This window comes from Equus przewalskii, unplaced genomic scaffold (assembly GCF_037783145.1).
Source record: "Equus przewalskii isolate Varuska unplaced genomic scaffold, EquPr2 contig_12173, whole genome shotgun sequence".
NCBI classification, from domain to species: Eukaryota; Metazoa; Chordata; class Mammalia; order Perissodactyla; family Equidae; genus Equus; species Equus przewalskii.
Window position 1 is genome coordinate 15,494 of NW_027227008.1, and position 14,092 is coordinate 29,585.

Here is a 14,092-nt window from a genome sequence, read left to right on the forward strand (position 1 = left end):
TCCAGCTATTCCACTGCCTGGTATATATCCAAAGAACATGAAATCATGAATACCGAAAGATATATGCACCACTATGTTCTTTGTAGCATCATTCACAATAGCCAAGACTTGGAAACAACCTATGTGCCCATCAAGGGAGGAATAGATAAAGAAGATGTGGTATACAGACACAATGGGATACTACTCAGCCATTAAAAGGTTGAAATCTTGTCATTTGTGACAACATGGATGGACCTTGATGGTATTGTGCTGAACAAAATAAATCATAGGAAGAAAGTCAAATAATGTATGATCTCACTCATAAATAGAAGATGAAAATAACAATAAACAAACACATAGAGACAAGAGATTGGATTGGTGGTTACCGGAGAGGAAGGGGGAAGGGAGGAGGATGAAAGGTTATTAGGCACTTGTGTATGGTGATGGATTGTAATTGGTCTTTGGATGGTGAGCACGATGTAGACTACACAGAAATCAGAATATGATGATGTATACCTGAAGTTTATATAGTGTTATAAACCAACATTACCACAATAAAAAAAGAAATTAATTATTAAGCATAGATTTGTCTGCCTTTGGTTTCTTATCTCACAGAACCTGAAATGCTTAGGTTTCTTGACGGGCACGTTTTGTACATGTTGAGGAGTTTTCTGTGAGAAAGAATATACTTCTAGAAAGTTTGTCTACAGGGAAATTAAAATGTATGTTTTCAGTAAAGAAGATATAAAGAACAGAGTTATTTTTCTTTGTTTTGTTAAGAAAGATAAATTTGTCTTAAAATACTAAATAAGAGAAAAGGACAAATTTTTGTTAAATTCTGAATGTAAAAGGATCATGAAAGTAAAATCCTGAGGAGTTTATGAATGATCAAGTAGACAAGGTTAAAGTAAATCTAACTAAGTAAAAGATTTTTAATGTCTAAAATAAGTTTATGAAAAATTAGAATTTGGTATTCTGTCTCTTAAAGAGATAATTTTCTCTAGCTTTTGGTCTGCCCTTGATAAAGAGGTTATAAGAGGTTTTTCTTTATTTTTGAGTAAGTTTACCTAAAAGAAAGAAAAACTATATTTTGTTAAAATAATTTCCTATATTCAAAAAGACTGAGGTCTGTTAAACTTTTTCTGATTTTCTCTTGTCATTTTGATTAAATGGATAATAAGCATTTTTTCCTATTTGACCAAGTCTTAAAAAATTTTGATTTTTAAATTAATCAATTAATTATTTGATTAATTAATTTCTTTTTGATGAAGATTATCCCTGAGCTAACATCCACCACCAATCCTCTTCTTTTTGCTGAGGAAAATTGGCCCTGAGCTAATATCCATGCCCATCTTCCTCTACTTTATATAGAGGATGCCTGCCACAGCATGGCTTGATAAGTGGTGCATAATTCCATGCCTGGGATCCAAACTGGTGAACCTGGGCTGCTGAAACAGAATACACAAACCAAACAACTCTGCCACTGGGCTGGCCCCAATACTTTTTGATATTTTTGATGAGCTTTCCCGAAAATTAAAGTCTTTCTTTTAATTTAGAAAAAGGAAACTTTAAGAATCTCCACTTAGCTCTGGGACTACCTAAAGAAACTTGTTCGCTCTCTTCCTATAAAGAAGAAGATACTAAACTAATTAGGCTTATTTGTTATGTCAAATTACTTGGGAAACATTGTCAAATAACTGATGATGAACCTTCCTAGGTGTTATTATGTGGGTAAATGCTATTGATATAAAGGTTTTAAAAACTTTATAACATGCCTAAATTCTGATTTGTTCTGGTTGTCAGCAATAATTGTAGTTATTATCTTGAAGTGCTGTATGTCATAGAATTAATCAAATTTCTTTGTCAATTGCCTTTCTGAGGCCCTTTGTTATTTACAGACAGTTTTTGTTTTGCTCTGTTGCTCCTGAAAAATATGATTCATCTTCAGAGAAATTCATGGAAAGGACTCTAACATTTGCTCTAGAATGCAGATTTCTGATAAATTTCCAGATTATAAAACTGAACTGGGTAAGAAATTACTGAAATCTAATGGAGAAACTTATGACTTCATGAAACTGCTAACAGAAGATTACACATGACAAAGTGAACTGGTGAAGATGATTAGAAATCCTATCACTCTGTCTAAAATATTTCTGATGGTTTTAATGTTTTATTTTCTTCAAATTTAAGGAAATTTCTTTCTCTTTTCTCTCAAGCTAAGGATGGCACAGCAATTTGGTAAATTATACCTTTGAAAGCAAACAAGGTCTGTTTTGTACTGATTTGCTTTTTTTGTTTTGTTTTTGGTATGCATGTATGAATGGGTTTTTATAGGAGATGATTTTCAACTATAAGAAAACGTTTTTAATGAACTAGATTAAAATTAAAAACACAGAATTGGACAGTTTCTTTTGAAGCATAGACTAAAACCTTAAAGATAGAAAGAGCTTATAAATGGGACATGAAATAGATTTTAAATTATATATCTTGTATCTAATTAGTTAAACAAACTAATTTACAAATAGAATAGAATATTAGAATTTCAAGAGAGAATTTGGGCTTACATCTCATTCATTTTCCTTATCTTTGTAATAAAAGCCATGTTACTTTGTGGTTAAGAAGAGTAAATGCAAAAGAGAAGTTATTAACATCTATTTCCCACCATTTTTATAAAAATAGATGGTTTCCTCTATTTCTATGGCAATTACATGTTAATTTCTCTTTTCTTTACCATCATTTAATTGTTGGTAAGGTGATATATTTAACAAAAACAAATGACAGTTAAATCATAATAAACATGCTATTTTTTATTTTGTAGACTTAATAGACAAATCAGACACATCACTCAATTTTTTAAACAACCATAAAAATTATGTTTTATTTGTTCCACTGGTAAAACATGCAGCTGCAGAAATGATTCACAGTAATGGGGATGAACTTTGTTGAAACTTCCATAACATTTTCCTGGCCTTTGCTGTGAAAGATGACATGAGTGGAGCCATATTGAAACAGAGCCAGAGCAGCCATTTCAGAGCAATTGCCTTACATATCGTGTTTTCTTTATCTTCCACACTGTACCAAACCATGGACATTCAAAGAAGTCAACAAGGTCAAGAATATCCAGCTTGTTAGGACTGAGAAAATTGGACTTTGCTGATGACTGAATTACTAATTAATCAATGAAGTCCAAATCTAGTCTTCTGCCTGGTGACCAAATCTCAAGTTAGTCTGTGAAGTACAAACCTAGCCTTAACTCATCTACCACCAATTAACACTTCTTAATACAACTTACCTCATCTTTATGCCTTTTTTCATAAAAACACTGAGCTCTTCTCCTGTAATGAGGACACTATTTGGGTTTCCATCTGAATCTGTGCTCCCTGAATTATGATTCTTTGATCCCAAATAAACGCTTTGCCTCTTAAATTGGTTTCTGTTTTTGTAGGTTGACATTGCTGTAACAAAAACTGCAAATGTCTGAAATGTGTTCTTAAAAAACGATACATGGGCCGGCCCAGTGGCACAGCAGTTAAGTGCATACATTCCACTTCTGGGCAGCCTAGGGTTTGCCGGTTTGGATCCTGGGTGTAGACATGGCACCGCTTGGCAAAATCCATGATGTGGTAGGCGTCCCACGTATAAAGTAGAGGAATATGGGCATGGATTATAGTTCAGGGCCAGTCTTCCTCAGCAAAAAGATGAGGATTGGCAGTAGTTAGCTCAGGGCTAATCTTCCTCAAAAAAAAAAAAGAAGGAACAAAAATACACGATACACCTAGTTCTTGAACAACTGAAATAATCAACAAGACATATACTATTGACTCAGCACCATAAGACAGTGCTCTAGAGACTCTTTTAAAAGGAACTAAAGATTAGGTTGTGTTTAACTTAAAACACATTAAATCCACCTCCATCAAAAGTAGGGACCCTGAAATATTTCAATTGGTGTAGTCAACTCAACGCTGGGGTGACCCCTGTAGAGAAAATTGACAGCCATCTCCTAGGGGATGTCTTGGAAAGTTCTGATAAACCTGAGTCAATCACAGAGAGTTGGCCCATTTGGAACTAATATTTCCTGTTCAGTCATCACTTCTTTATAAATCTTACCTCATCTCCTAGCTTGAATGGAAACTGAGCACTAATTCTTCAAGTGGAACTGCTTAACATCTCTCTCTCGCCTCATATTTTATGGTCATTCTGTGGGCATGATAAAATCCTTGCTATTTACTGCTTTGTACTGGATATTGTTCATCTATTCCCTTTTAAAAATATCTTCCTTTAAGACTCATGCTAAGGAAGTGAACAACTCATTATCTCCTCATTGAGATGATCCATGTAACTACTAGGCACGCCCACTCATTTAGAGATAACACTACAGTCATGACTTTGTTTCCTAATGGAATTATTGTCCTCAGCTTTGTGACCAATTCATCTTTCTTCTCATGACTTGATTATCTCACTTATTCTTAGCTATACGTTTGGTTTGGTTTTGTTGTTACCCCAAACTAAACCATTTCTTAAATCACTATTTTGAGCCACTAAACCTCTAAGTATTACTCCCCATCAATCCACAGAACTCAAATAACCCTATTATAATTACATTTTTTAAAAATTCTGGATTTCTAGTCATTTTTTGTTCCACTTGTCACATATATATTGATTTCTCTTCTCAAATTAATATCCATCATTTCTTTGCCTCTATCTCTTACTCTACCAACAGAGCTAAGCCTCAACTCAAAATGAATCCTGCCTTTCACCATATTGGACAGAGCCCAAACAGCTGACATGGTTTAAAGCAGTAAGCAAACTGGCAGCTCAAGATGACAATAAATCTCATATCCTACTTCAACGAGGTACTTCCTCTGGTGAAAATTTGTACAAGTCATAGCTCTATTTCCTTAAACCCTCATCACATTGCAATGATCCCCTCTCTTCTGCCTCCCACAATATTTAAAATGCTTTCCCTATTGAATGCTATCTACACATTTGCCCTAGATCCCTTCCTTTTCAACCTCAGGCTGTCAGCTTTCACTCTCTGTATTGATTCCTTAAATTTTTACTAATTAATGGACCCTCACTGCAAGTGTTCATACTAATTCAGATGATAACATCTTAAAAAAATGCAACTACACCTCCAAATCAGCATTTTTCTGACACTTTTACAATGCATTTTCAAGATACTTGTTTACACACACTACTTCTTCCATTTCTGTACAAACCATTCCCTCTCTCACTATCACCAGTCTTGCGTACACCCTCCCCAGTCCAGTCAATGAAGTACAAATCTAGCCTTTATTGCCTTCCCCAGGAACAATAGTAGCCTCTGTGTTGAGCACTTTAATGAAAGCCTCATAATTATCACCTTTTGTGCTCATCTTGTCTTCCTTCTCAGAACACTTACTCCCTTAGAAGAGTCTGTACAACCACCTCACAAATGCCCTCGCAACTCTGCAGTTATTCCTTCTTAGTTCCTTTTCAGGTCCCTCTGCTTCACTTAAAATTTATGATTTGACATTCCTCCTTTCCTCCATTTTACTCTTCAGTTTTATTTTCTTGGTTTATGCTTTATTCCTGGGAATCTTATCCATTTCCATATTTTAAAATATCATCTATGTGGTGAAAACTTACAATTTTAAAAACTTTTAGCCAGGTAACACCTCTGAGCTCCAGATCCACATATACAAATATCCATTTAGCATCATTTCTTGAAGTCTCCCATATGAGGATCAATAATCCTTCTGCACATATGAAGAGTCAGGCACCAATGTAGTTTAATACTTTAGAAAGAATCTTTTGCTAAGATAATTCATATCTAGTTAAATATAACATACAATAAATATACAAATCAGAGATGAACAAGGTAAGATATTAGATTGGTTTTTAGTATTCTATCCAAAATGCCAGTCCACTGATGTTTTCCTCCCTATATCACCCACTTCTTATCCCATCACAGATTCCAATGTACCATTTGAACCAGATGGATCTAATACAGACTAAATGATTCTCACAAGTCAAAACCTGGGAGAAAAGGAAACTTGAAGGATGGAAGAATGGCAAGAGAACACAAAGACATGCGGTGAGAGGAAATTGCATGAGCCAAATGGTAAAAGTGCATTTACCCCTGAAACTCAAAGGTAGTTGTGGAATCTATCACATTTGTTTAATAGACTGTAAACTGGTGCCGCTGCAAGTAAATGGATGAGTGAGTCTAGATATTCCATCCTTGACTTCTCCATGTGTGAAGCTCTTCCTATGATAGATTACATCATCAAACTTAAAATAAAGTCAACCTCATGTCCTATATGGGCTACCGAAATGGTCCCAGCAAGTCTTGCTCTCTTTCAGTCTTTTCCCCAAACAATAATAATATTTACAAATGAAAAAATGTATCATGTCATTCCCTAATTGATACCATTTCATATTCAATTATTTCTCTTAGTGTAAAATCCATTAGACCTATAGGGCTTTTAATGACCTTCAGAGAACAGCTCTTGCTTTTATCTCTGGAATCATTTTTTTACTCCATCCCGAGCTTCTCCATGCTCCTCCTCCTGCATTCATGCCATGTTCCCTACGTGGACAATCATTTCTAGTCTTCTTCTTCTCATCCTTCAAGTGTAGGTTAAATGACTACTTAAGCATAGAGAACTTTCCTAACCCTCTATGTTCATTCAGACCTTCTTGTTCAATGTGCATACACCAGCTTGAACTTTGTTGTTTCATAACAATCATCACAGATAGAAATAAATCAATTTTTCCTTTGATGATTCATTACAATTTTCTCTCCCTCTGAAGACTGCATGCTCCACTAAGGCAAAGTCTTCCTTGGTTGTTTCTATATCAACCCAGACTACAGCAAGAGGACTGGCATATATGAGGGGATTGAAAATATTTATGGAATCAATGAATAGAATAATGGGCAGGATTAGTAGAGGTCTTCTAAATATTGGCTGAACAAAAGAATATTTGAGAGTGATTTAAGCCTATTAATGTATGGTCTTTGACACCCAGGGCTCACGATAGCGTATAACACTTTGTGTTTTTTGTTCCCTCCCTTTTCTTTTTGTTCCTTTCCCTTCCCTTCCCTACTCTCCCCTTCCTTCCTTCCTTCCTATTTCCCCTCCTTCCTTCCTCTCTTGCCATCTTTTCCCTTCCATTCCCATTTCCCCTGATCTCTTCCCTTCCTTCCTTCTCTGTCCCTGTTTCTTTATTTCTTTTTCATTTTTATCTGTCTCTCTGACTTTCTTTCTGTTTCTTTGTCTTTCTCCTTCTCCCTCTCCCACTCCATCCTTTTCCACTCATCCTTCCCCCCAACCTGTGGCCCTTCCTTCTTCTCCTAAAATTCTGTTAAAAAATATTAAAGTTCTAAGTTATTATGGATAAATCTTTGGTGTCTCAAAAATCCTTCTTTGTTCTTTCTTGTCATTAGCAGATAATTTAAGTCAACACGCAATTCACATATCATTTCTTTTCTTTTATAATTCATTCATTCTGCAGATATTTAACAAGAACCAATAGCACACGATGCTGAGTCTACAAGGCCAGTGTCCTAACAGTATTTCAAAAGTGTATAAATTTCTGTACTTAGGCTTTATGAACACAAGATTAATCATATTGCAGAATCTGAAAGGAATGTATGTGTCATCATCATGCAATGGAATTATAAAATCAGATTGAAGTCAGAAGATGAAAGAAAGCTTATAAAGGCAAAATTACCCCCAAAATAGTTTCACAGGGCCAATTTATCTTCTGACTAGTTGTTGGAAAGGGGTCATGAAGAAGCTATTTCATTACGGCTTGTGGAATTTGACATAATGCTGATGATGGCGTTTAGTTCTGAAGGCTCTGAACTGGCTATTCACTTATCCCTGAACTTAATCCACTGGATATCCTGTAGTGATATTCCTTAACTAATAAATAAAATTTCCTTCATTCTTACTCCACAGATGCCACATTTACTTGCCACAACTTTTTTAACGGCCACTTTGAAGTCTTTGTTCCTCAAGCTGTAGATAACAGGGTTTAGCAATGGGGTGACCACGGTGTAGAAGACAGAAATGATCTTGTTGATTTCAGGTGACAGATGGGTATTGGGGAAAACATACATGGAGATCATGGATCCATAGTAGATAGTGACAACAAGCAGATGGGAGCCACATGTGGCAAAAGTCTTCATCCGGCCAGAGGCTGAAGGAATTCTCAATATGGAGGACACAATGAAAACATAGGACACAAGTGTAGGAAAAAAGCAAATGCACAGCACAGCAATTGACAGGATAAAGATGACCATCTCTGTGATATAAATTCTGGAACATGAGAGCTCCATGAGGGGAGGGAGGTCACAGAAGAAATGATTGATCTGATTGGGCCCACAGAAATCCAACTTGGAAATCATCAGGGAGGGCAAAAATCCTGTGCTGAAACCTGTCAACCAGGAGGTTGCCACCAACTTGCTGCACATCTCAGGACTCATCAGGAAAGTGTAGTGTAGTGGGCTGCAGATGGCCAGATATCGGTCATAGGCCATCATGGCCAGAAGAAAGCACTCAGTAGCCCCAAAGAACACAAAAAAGTAGAGCTGGGCCATATAGGCAGGGAAAGAGATGGACTGGCCCCAGGAAAGCAGGTTGGATAGGAGAAGGGGCACAATGGTGGATGTATACCAGATCTCCAGAAATGAGAGGTGTTTGAGGACCATGTACGTAGGTGAGTGCAGTCGCTGGTCCTGGCCCACCACTACAATAATGACAACATTCACTGTTACTGTGAGGAAGTAGATGAACAAGAAAATGGAAAAGAGGAGGGTCTGCCACTCAAGAAGGTCCTGGAATCCTAGCAGCTGAAACTCAGTGACAGTGGATATATTTTGGGGCTCCATTTCCTGTGGAGAGGAGAAACATTTTGGAAAAGCAGTATAAACAAGGCATAAAAATATTTGTAACAATTGATATTTGGAACTTCAGAAATAAACTTTTTTAAGTAGTTTGAATTTTTATGTACAGCATTTTGTAAGAACAAATGCATAATTTCATCTAACTTTTATAAAAATACATTTTCATATCACAAGCTGAATGTCAATATTAGATCTTGGAATGAATCTCTGCAAATTCCATTTGTAGGGTTCTCTGAAACCTGGAAAAAGTCTGAGATCCAAAGATATAGGCAAAAAGGACACTGATTGAAACCAAACTCATAAACTGATAACAACAAAGTTTAAAAAAATTAAGGTGCATGGGGAAGGAAATTCCTTTCTTTTCTCACATGTGAGTTTTGCCTAAAAAAGAAGTCAGGAGGATGACCTGGTGGCACAAGGGTTAAGTTCACATGGTTCAGCAGCCCAGGGTTCACTGGTTTGGATACCAGGTGCGGACATGGCACCACATGGCAAACCATGCTGTCATAGGCATCCCACATATAAAGTAGAGGAAGATGAGCATGGATGTTAGCTCAGGGCCAGCCTTCCTCAGCAAAAAGAGGAGGATTGGCAGTAGTTAGCTCCAGGCTAATCTTCCTCAAAAAAATAAAAAATAAAAAAAAATCTTGGGGAAATTGATGCATTCTCCCCTCCCTCAGACAGTATTTGTAGATACTCTGTTGTGTATGTGTTCATGAAGTCTTGGGCTGAGCTAATGTGTACCTCCATCTATATCCTTTCTTGTTCCATTGAATATCACACTCAGCCACAGTAACAACTCCTTCCTGTACAGATTCAACATGTGACCTTTCCCTCAGTTTCACTTGGTTCATTGTCAAACTGAGTTCTGATTAAATCCAACATCCACCTGCCATACATGAGCTTCCATAAAATAAGGGAGGTGAGAGGCAACACATATCTTTGCCACCTTAACATTCATAACCAATAAACTCCGATGTGTCCTTAGCACTGTGGGTTAACCATTCTACACTAACTTCACCTGTTTAATTTTCCATTCTCTTCAGTGACTATTTCATGTATGTTCATCTCTTTTAAAATGTCCAAAACTTCCGTGTCTATCTATACCATCAGCAAAAGACCTATTGTACTGAAAAAAGTACTGAAATACTCTAATGGGAATATCAGATGCTCAGGCCATTAAGTTCCCCATGTGCCACCTTATGTTTCTGTGCACCTGCTTCCTACATCTTCCTCTGAAGAAACAGTCTATGCCCAGGTTAAGGTAAATCCATCCATACGTGCTTTGGGAGCTGCACTCTTCCAGATAGTGGAAGGTATTGCAGGCATTACATCCTCTTACTCCCTGAATCAATGATGACCCCCTCTCTGCTGCATCGTTGCCTCAGCATGTCAACAGGCTGGTGTTTCTATCCCTTTTAAATTAAAAGACAAAACTGAGAAGAAAAGATCTCAATGCTACTCTGTTTTCCAAACACTGCTTGCATTTGTCTGTTCACCTTTACTCTTTTCCTTCCTGAGGGTGTTGTCTCTCCCAGCTGCCTCGATCCCCATTTGAATGCGCCACAGTCAGGGCCTTTCCCTTACTGCTACATCACAATCCTTCTACCGCAACATCACTCTCCATTTATCCATTCTCATTCCTAACCATCTTGATCTCTCTTCAGCATCACATAGTTGATCTCTCCTTATTCTTGGATCTACTCTTGTCACTTTACATGCTTGACTATGTGCTCTGAGTTCAACTACAGCTCTGTCTTTTCATACTTTATCCATTTATTTTTCAACCATCTCCACCTCTTCCAATTTGCTAATATATGACCTCAGGGATGAATACTTTTCAGTTCACCCTCACTTCTCTGATGGTTTAAGCAGTCTCTTGACTTTAAATGCTGTCATTTGGCCCTCAACACCCAAATGTGTGCATCAAGCTTCAATACAAGCTTCACGTAAACAACTACCCTATTTGACATTCATGCTCACATGTTGAATCAGCAACTGAAATTTAACACAAATTAACCTGCATTCCTGCCTCACTCCATGGTCTCCCCTTAGTGAGCCTCCCCTACCTCCTTAATGATAACTCCATCCTACCATTTGCTCAGGCTAGAAACCTTGAATTTGATACTTGTTTCTCTTAGACCCAACACATGATTTCTCACCAAAATCACCTGGCTCCACTGAAAATATATTCAAAAGCTGATCACCATTAACCACCAACATTGCACACTCTTTGGAAAAAGTGCCACATCTTCTCACCTGGAGGGTTCAATAATCTCCTTGCAATCCCTCTGCACCCACCTGCACTTTTTCTGTAAATAATAAAGCAGCCAGTATAAACCTTTTAAAACAGAAGACAGAGCATGTCACTCCTCTGCTCAATTGCCACAGTGGTATCCAGCTTCATGTGTGTACTGGGAACACAAACGTACTGTTAATCCTTCCTGTTAAGTGAATAAAACAAAGTGATCAATTAGCTTATTTACACATCAAGAATGACTGTTGTGCTAATTTGTTGTTTTTGTTTTCATTCACTATTTTTGCTATTCTCTGTTTTCTCCTCTCATATTTGGGTAAAATCACTGGGAATATTATCTTCATTTGAACATAAAAAATTCATATGGAGCGAAAATAATATCTTTGTAAAATCCATGCAATTGTCATCAGAAACAGAATACTGGATGTTTCTTATATATATTAAACTGTGTGGTATGTGTTTTCTTAAAGCTTAAGACAGGGAAGAAAGGCCAAAACCTTCACAGTTTACCAGGTCCTCCTTGTTCTCTGCTGTGATTGCTTCTTCAATTTGTTTGTTACTTTTCTCTTTGCACATTCTGCTCCCAGCACTCCAGCTTCCTTAGTACTTTTCAAATTACCCAAGACTTGACTCCTTTTCTATTCAGCGTCCTGGAATATTGTCCCTGAATATTTCCATATAGCTTGTTTCTTGTGTCCGTCTAGTCTGCTCACTTTTTCTATGATATTTTATCTGACCACTCTACTGCCATTCTAGGAGCTTATGACATTGACTCAAGATACAAGTGTTTTGGGGAAAAAACGATACAAGTGCTGTGTGTATCTTGGTTTGAAGACAGAATATTCCAAAATTTATGACTTGAAGCCATTGAATGAACAACTAAAGGAAGCTAAAATATTATTTAATGATAATAGATTAATCAGTTTTTTAAAGCTCAGTGTAAATTAATTCTAACACTTGAAATAATAATTATTAAGCAATTAGTATTTCAATAGGTGATGAGTTCCTCATTACTTAAAGTATCCCAGCAAAGACAGATGATTCACAAAGTTTAGTTGTCCTGTGGACTTGAATGTGCATTGCAGCAGGGACTTTGATCATTTTGTTGATTGATTGGTTCAGAAAGAGGGAGATGTGATGGAGGGTTTTGGAGACACAGTAATGCTCAAAAATTGTCTTAGCAAAGTAACAATTCTACTTTGGAATATGGTCTTTTTTTACTTCCTTATCTCATTTTCTGTAACTGCATTGCCATTGGACTCAATATAAATGACCAATGAATAAATAAAAAATAATTTAAATGTTGTGAACAATGGAGGTCTAGTTTGGGAGACCACAGTGAAAGCAAAATGGCATTGTATTACACTAGACAAAGATTTCAGGGCATCTGGCTCAATCTCTTAGTCATCTAAAGTCCTGCCCACAATGAACACAAGGAAACTGGACTTTGTTAATCACCAGTCTTTACTTAAATACTTTCAGTAATGAAGAACTCACTACCTATTGAAATGCTGATTACTTAAATAGTGATTATTTTTAAATGCTAGAATTGCCTTAATTACATTGAACTTAAGAAAAAAGAAAAATTCTGCCTCCCATAGTGCTGAGTTCACTTCAGTATTAGAGAAACCAGTGTAACCTCACATCTAATTTTGTAACTTTCTTTGAAATTATGTGAAAATAAACGTAATCAATAATGTTATTGTTCTTATATGCAATCTCATCTAGAGTCAACTGAATGGCCTTTTGACTTCTGGAGAATTCTGTCTTGGTTACTTTTTAAGTTATTACTGTTTGAAATACCAGAAAATTTAGGCATGATCATTGACTTTGTTTTCATATAGATAGAGCGTCAGCAAAAGCTAAAATTGCCTTGCTAATGAGCAACAATTTAATGAAATATGTGTAATTTTAGAATTCAACGTCCACAACCACAACTAATACAACAAATTTTATGTCATCTGGCATGAAAACACAAACCATGTTGATTTCCTTCTGCAAACCTTGAGGCCTGTCTGCATGAGCCTCCCCTACCTGTCCATCTCCCCAGCATGGAGAGTCCTAAATCCTTCCTGCTCCAAGATCTGTCATGCCCGCTTCTAACCCAAATATGGGCTGTGCTTTCTTGATGTGAGTGGGGATTTGCCCTCTTCTGCTGGGGTTCGATGCTGAGTGAAGCTGATTTCTCTTTTCAATGACTCTGGATTTCTTGAGGACCTGACCCTTCTGAGAATCCTGTTCCCCAGATATTCTTCTGTAATTTGCCAATCAACTTAGTAAATAATGGAATCAATCTTCTGAAATTTGACTCTTCCCATTGAGGCTTAGATGTTGATAACACAAGCAGGATAGATACAATTGTTATTTTCTTTTAGAAGTGTAATTTTTTTATTGAAATTAAGATCAGTCTCAATAATGTTGAATTAAAAATTAAATCAAACAAAAGAGTCTTTGTCTAAAATGTAGCAAGCAGGACATTAGTGACTACCCTATCTTGAGGACTGAATGCATGACAGCTGCTTTTTGTTGAATGTCATTTCTCCACCACACTTTAATTATGGGTTTGGTTAAATAAAAAAGGAGCATAATTCATAACTGAAAATTAATTCATGCAATGAAAGCAATCTGCACAAAAACTTATTCTAAGTGTGACTCTTTCAGTTTAACAAAGAAAATGCAATATCTGAATTGGTCTGAGAGGCTGCCATAACATGAGTTGGAAAAGAAAAGATTTCAACCCATCTGAAAAATAGCAGGATTTTAAAAAGCGAAAATCCAGTGTATGGAACCAAGTGTATGGAATTTCATTAAAACCTCCTTTATTTGTGTTTGATTTACTTGATATAGATTTTTTCAAAATAATATGATTTATGTGTGTATTTTACAGAAAGCTTGGAAACAGAAAGAAAAAGAAAACTATCAGTAAATTTGCTTCAATGTGATGCACATGCATGGCTGCTTGT

The 14,092-nt window shown here is 36.5% G+C and overlaps 1 protein-coding gene across 1 annotated transcript; it reads right to left on the reverse strand.

Moving 5' to 3' along the window:
* Positions 1-7,885: 7,885 nt before the first annotated feature.
* LOC139081271 (olfactory receptor 11L1-like) lies at positions 7,886-8,857 on the reverse strand. The gene has a single exon (XM_070606747.1). The coding sequence runs from the start codon at positions 8,855-8,857 to the stop codon at positions 7,886-7,888; it is 972 nt and encodes a 323-aa protein (XP_070462848.1).
* Between the last annotated feature and the right edge of the window lie 5,235 nt (positions 8,858-14,092).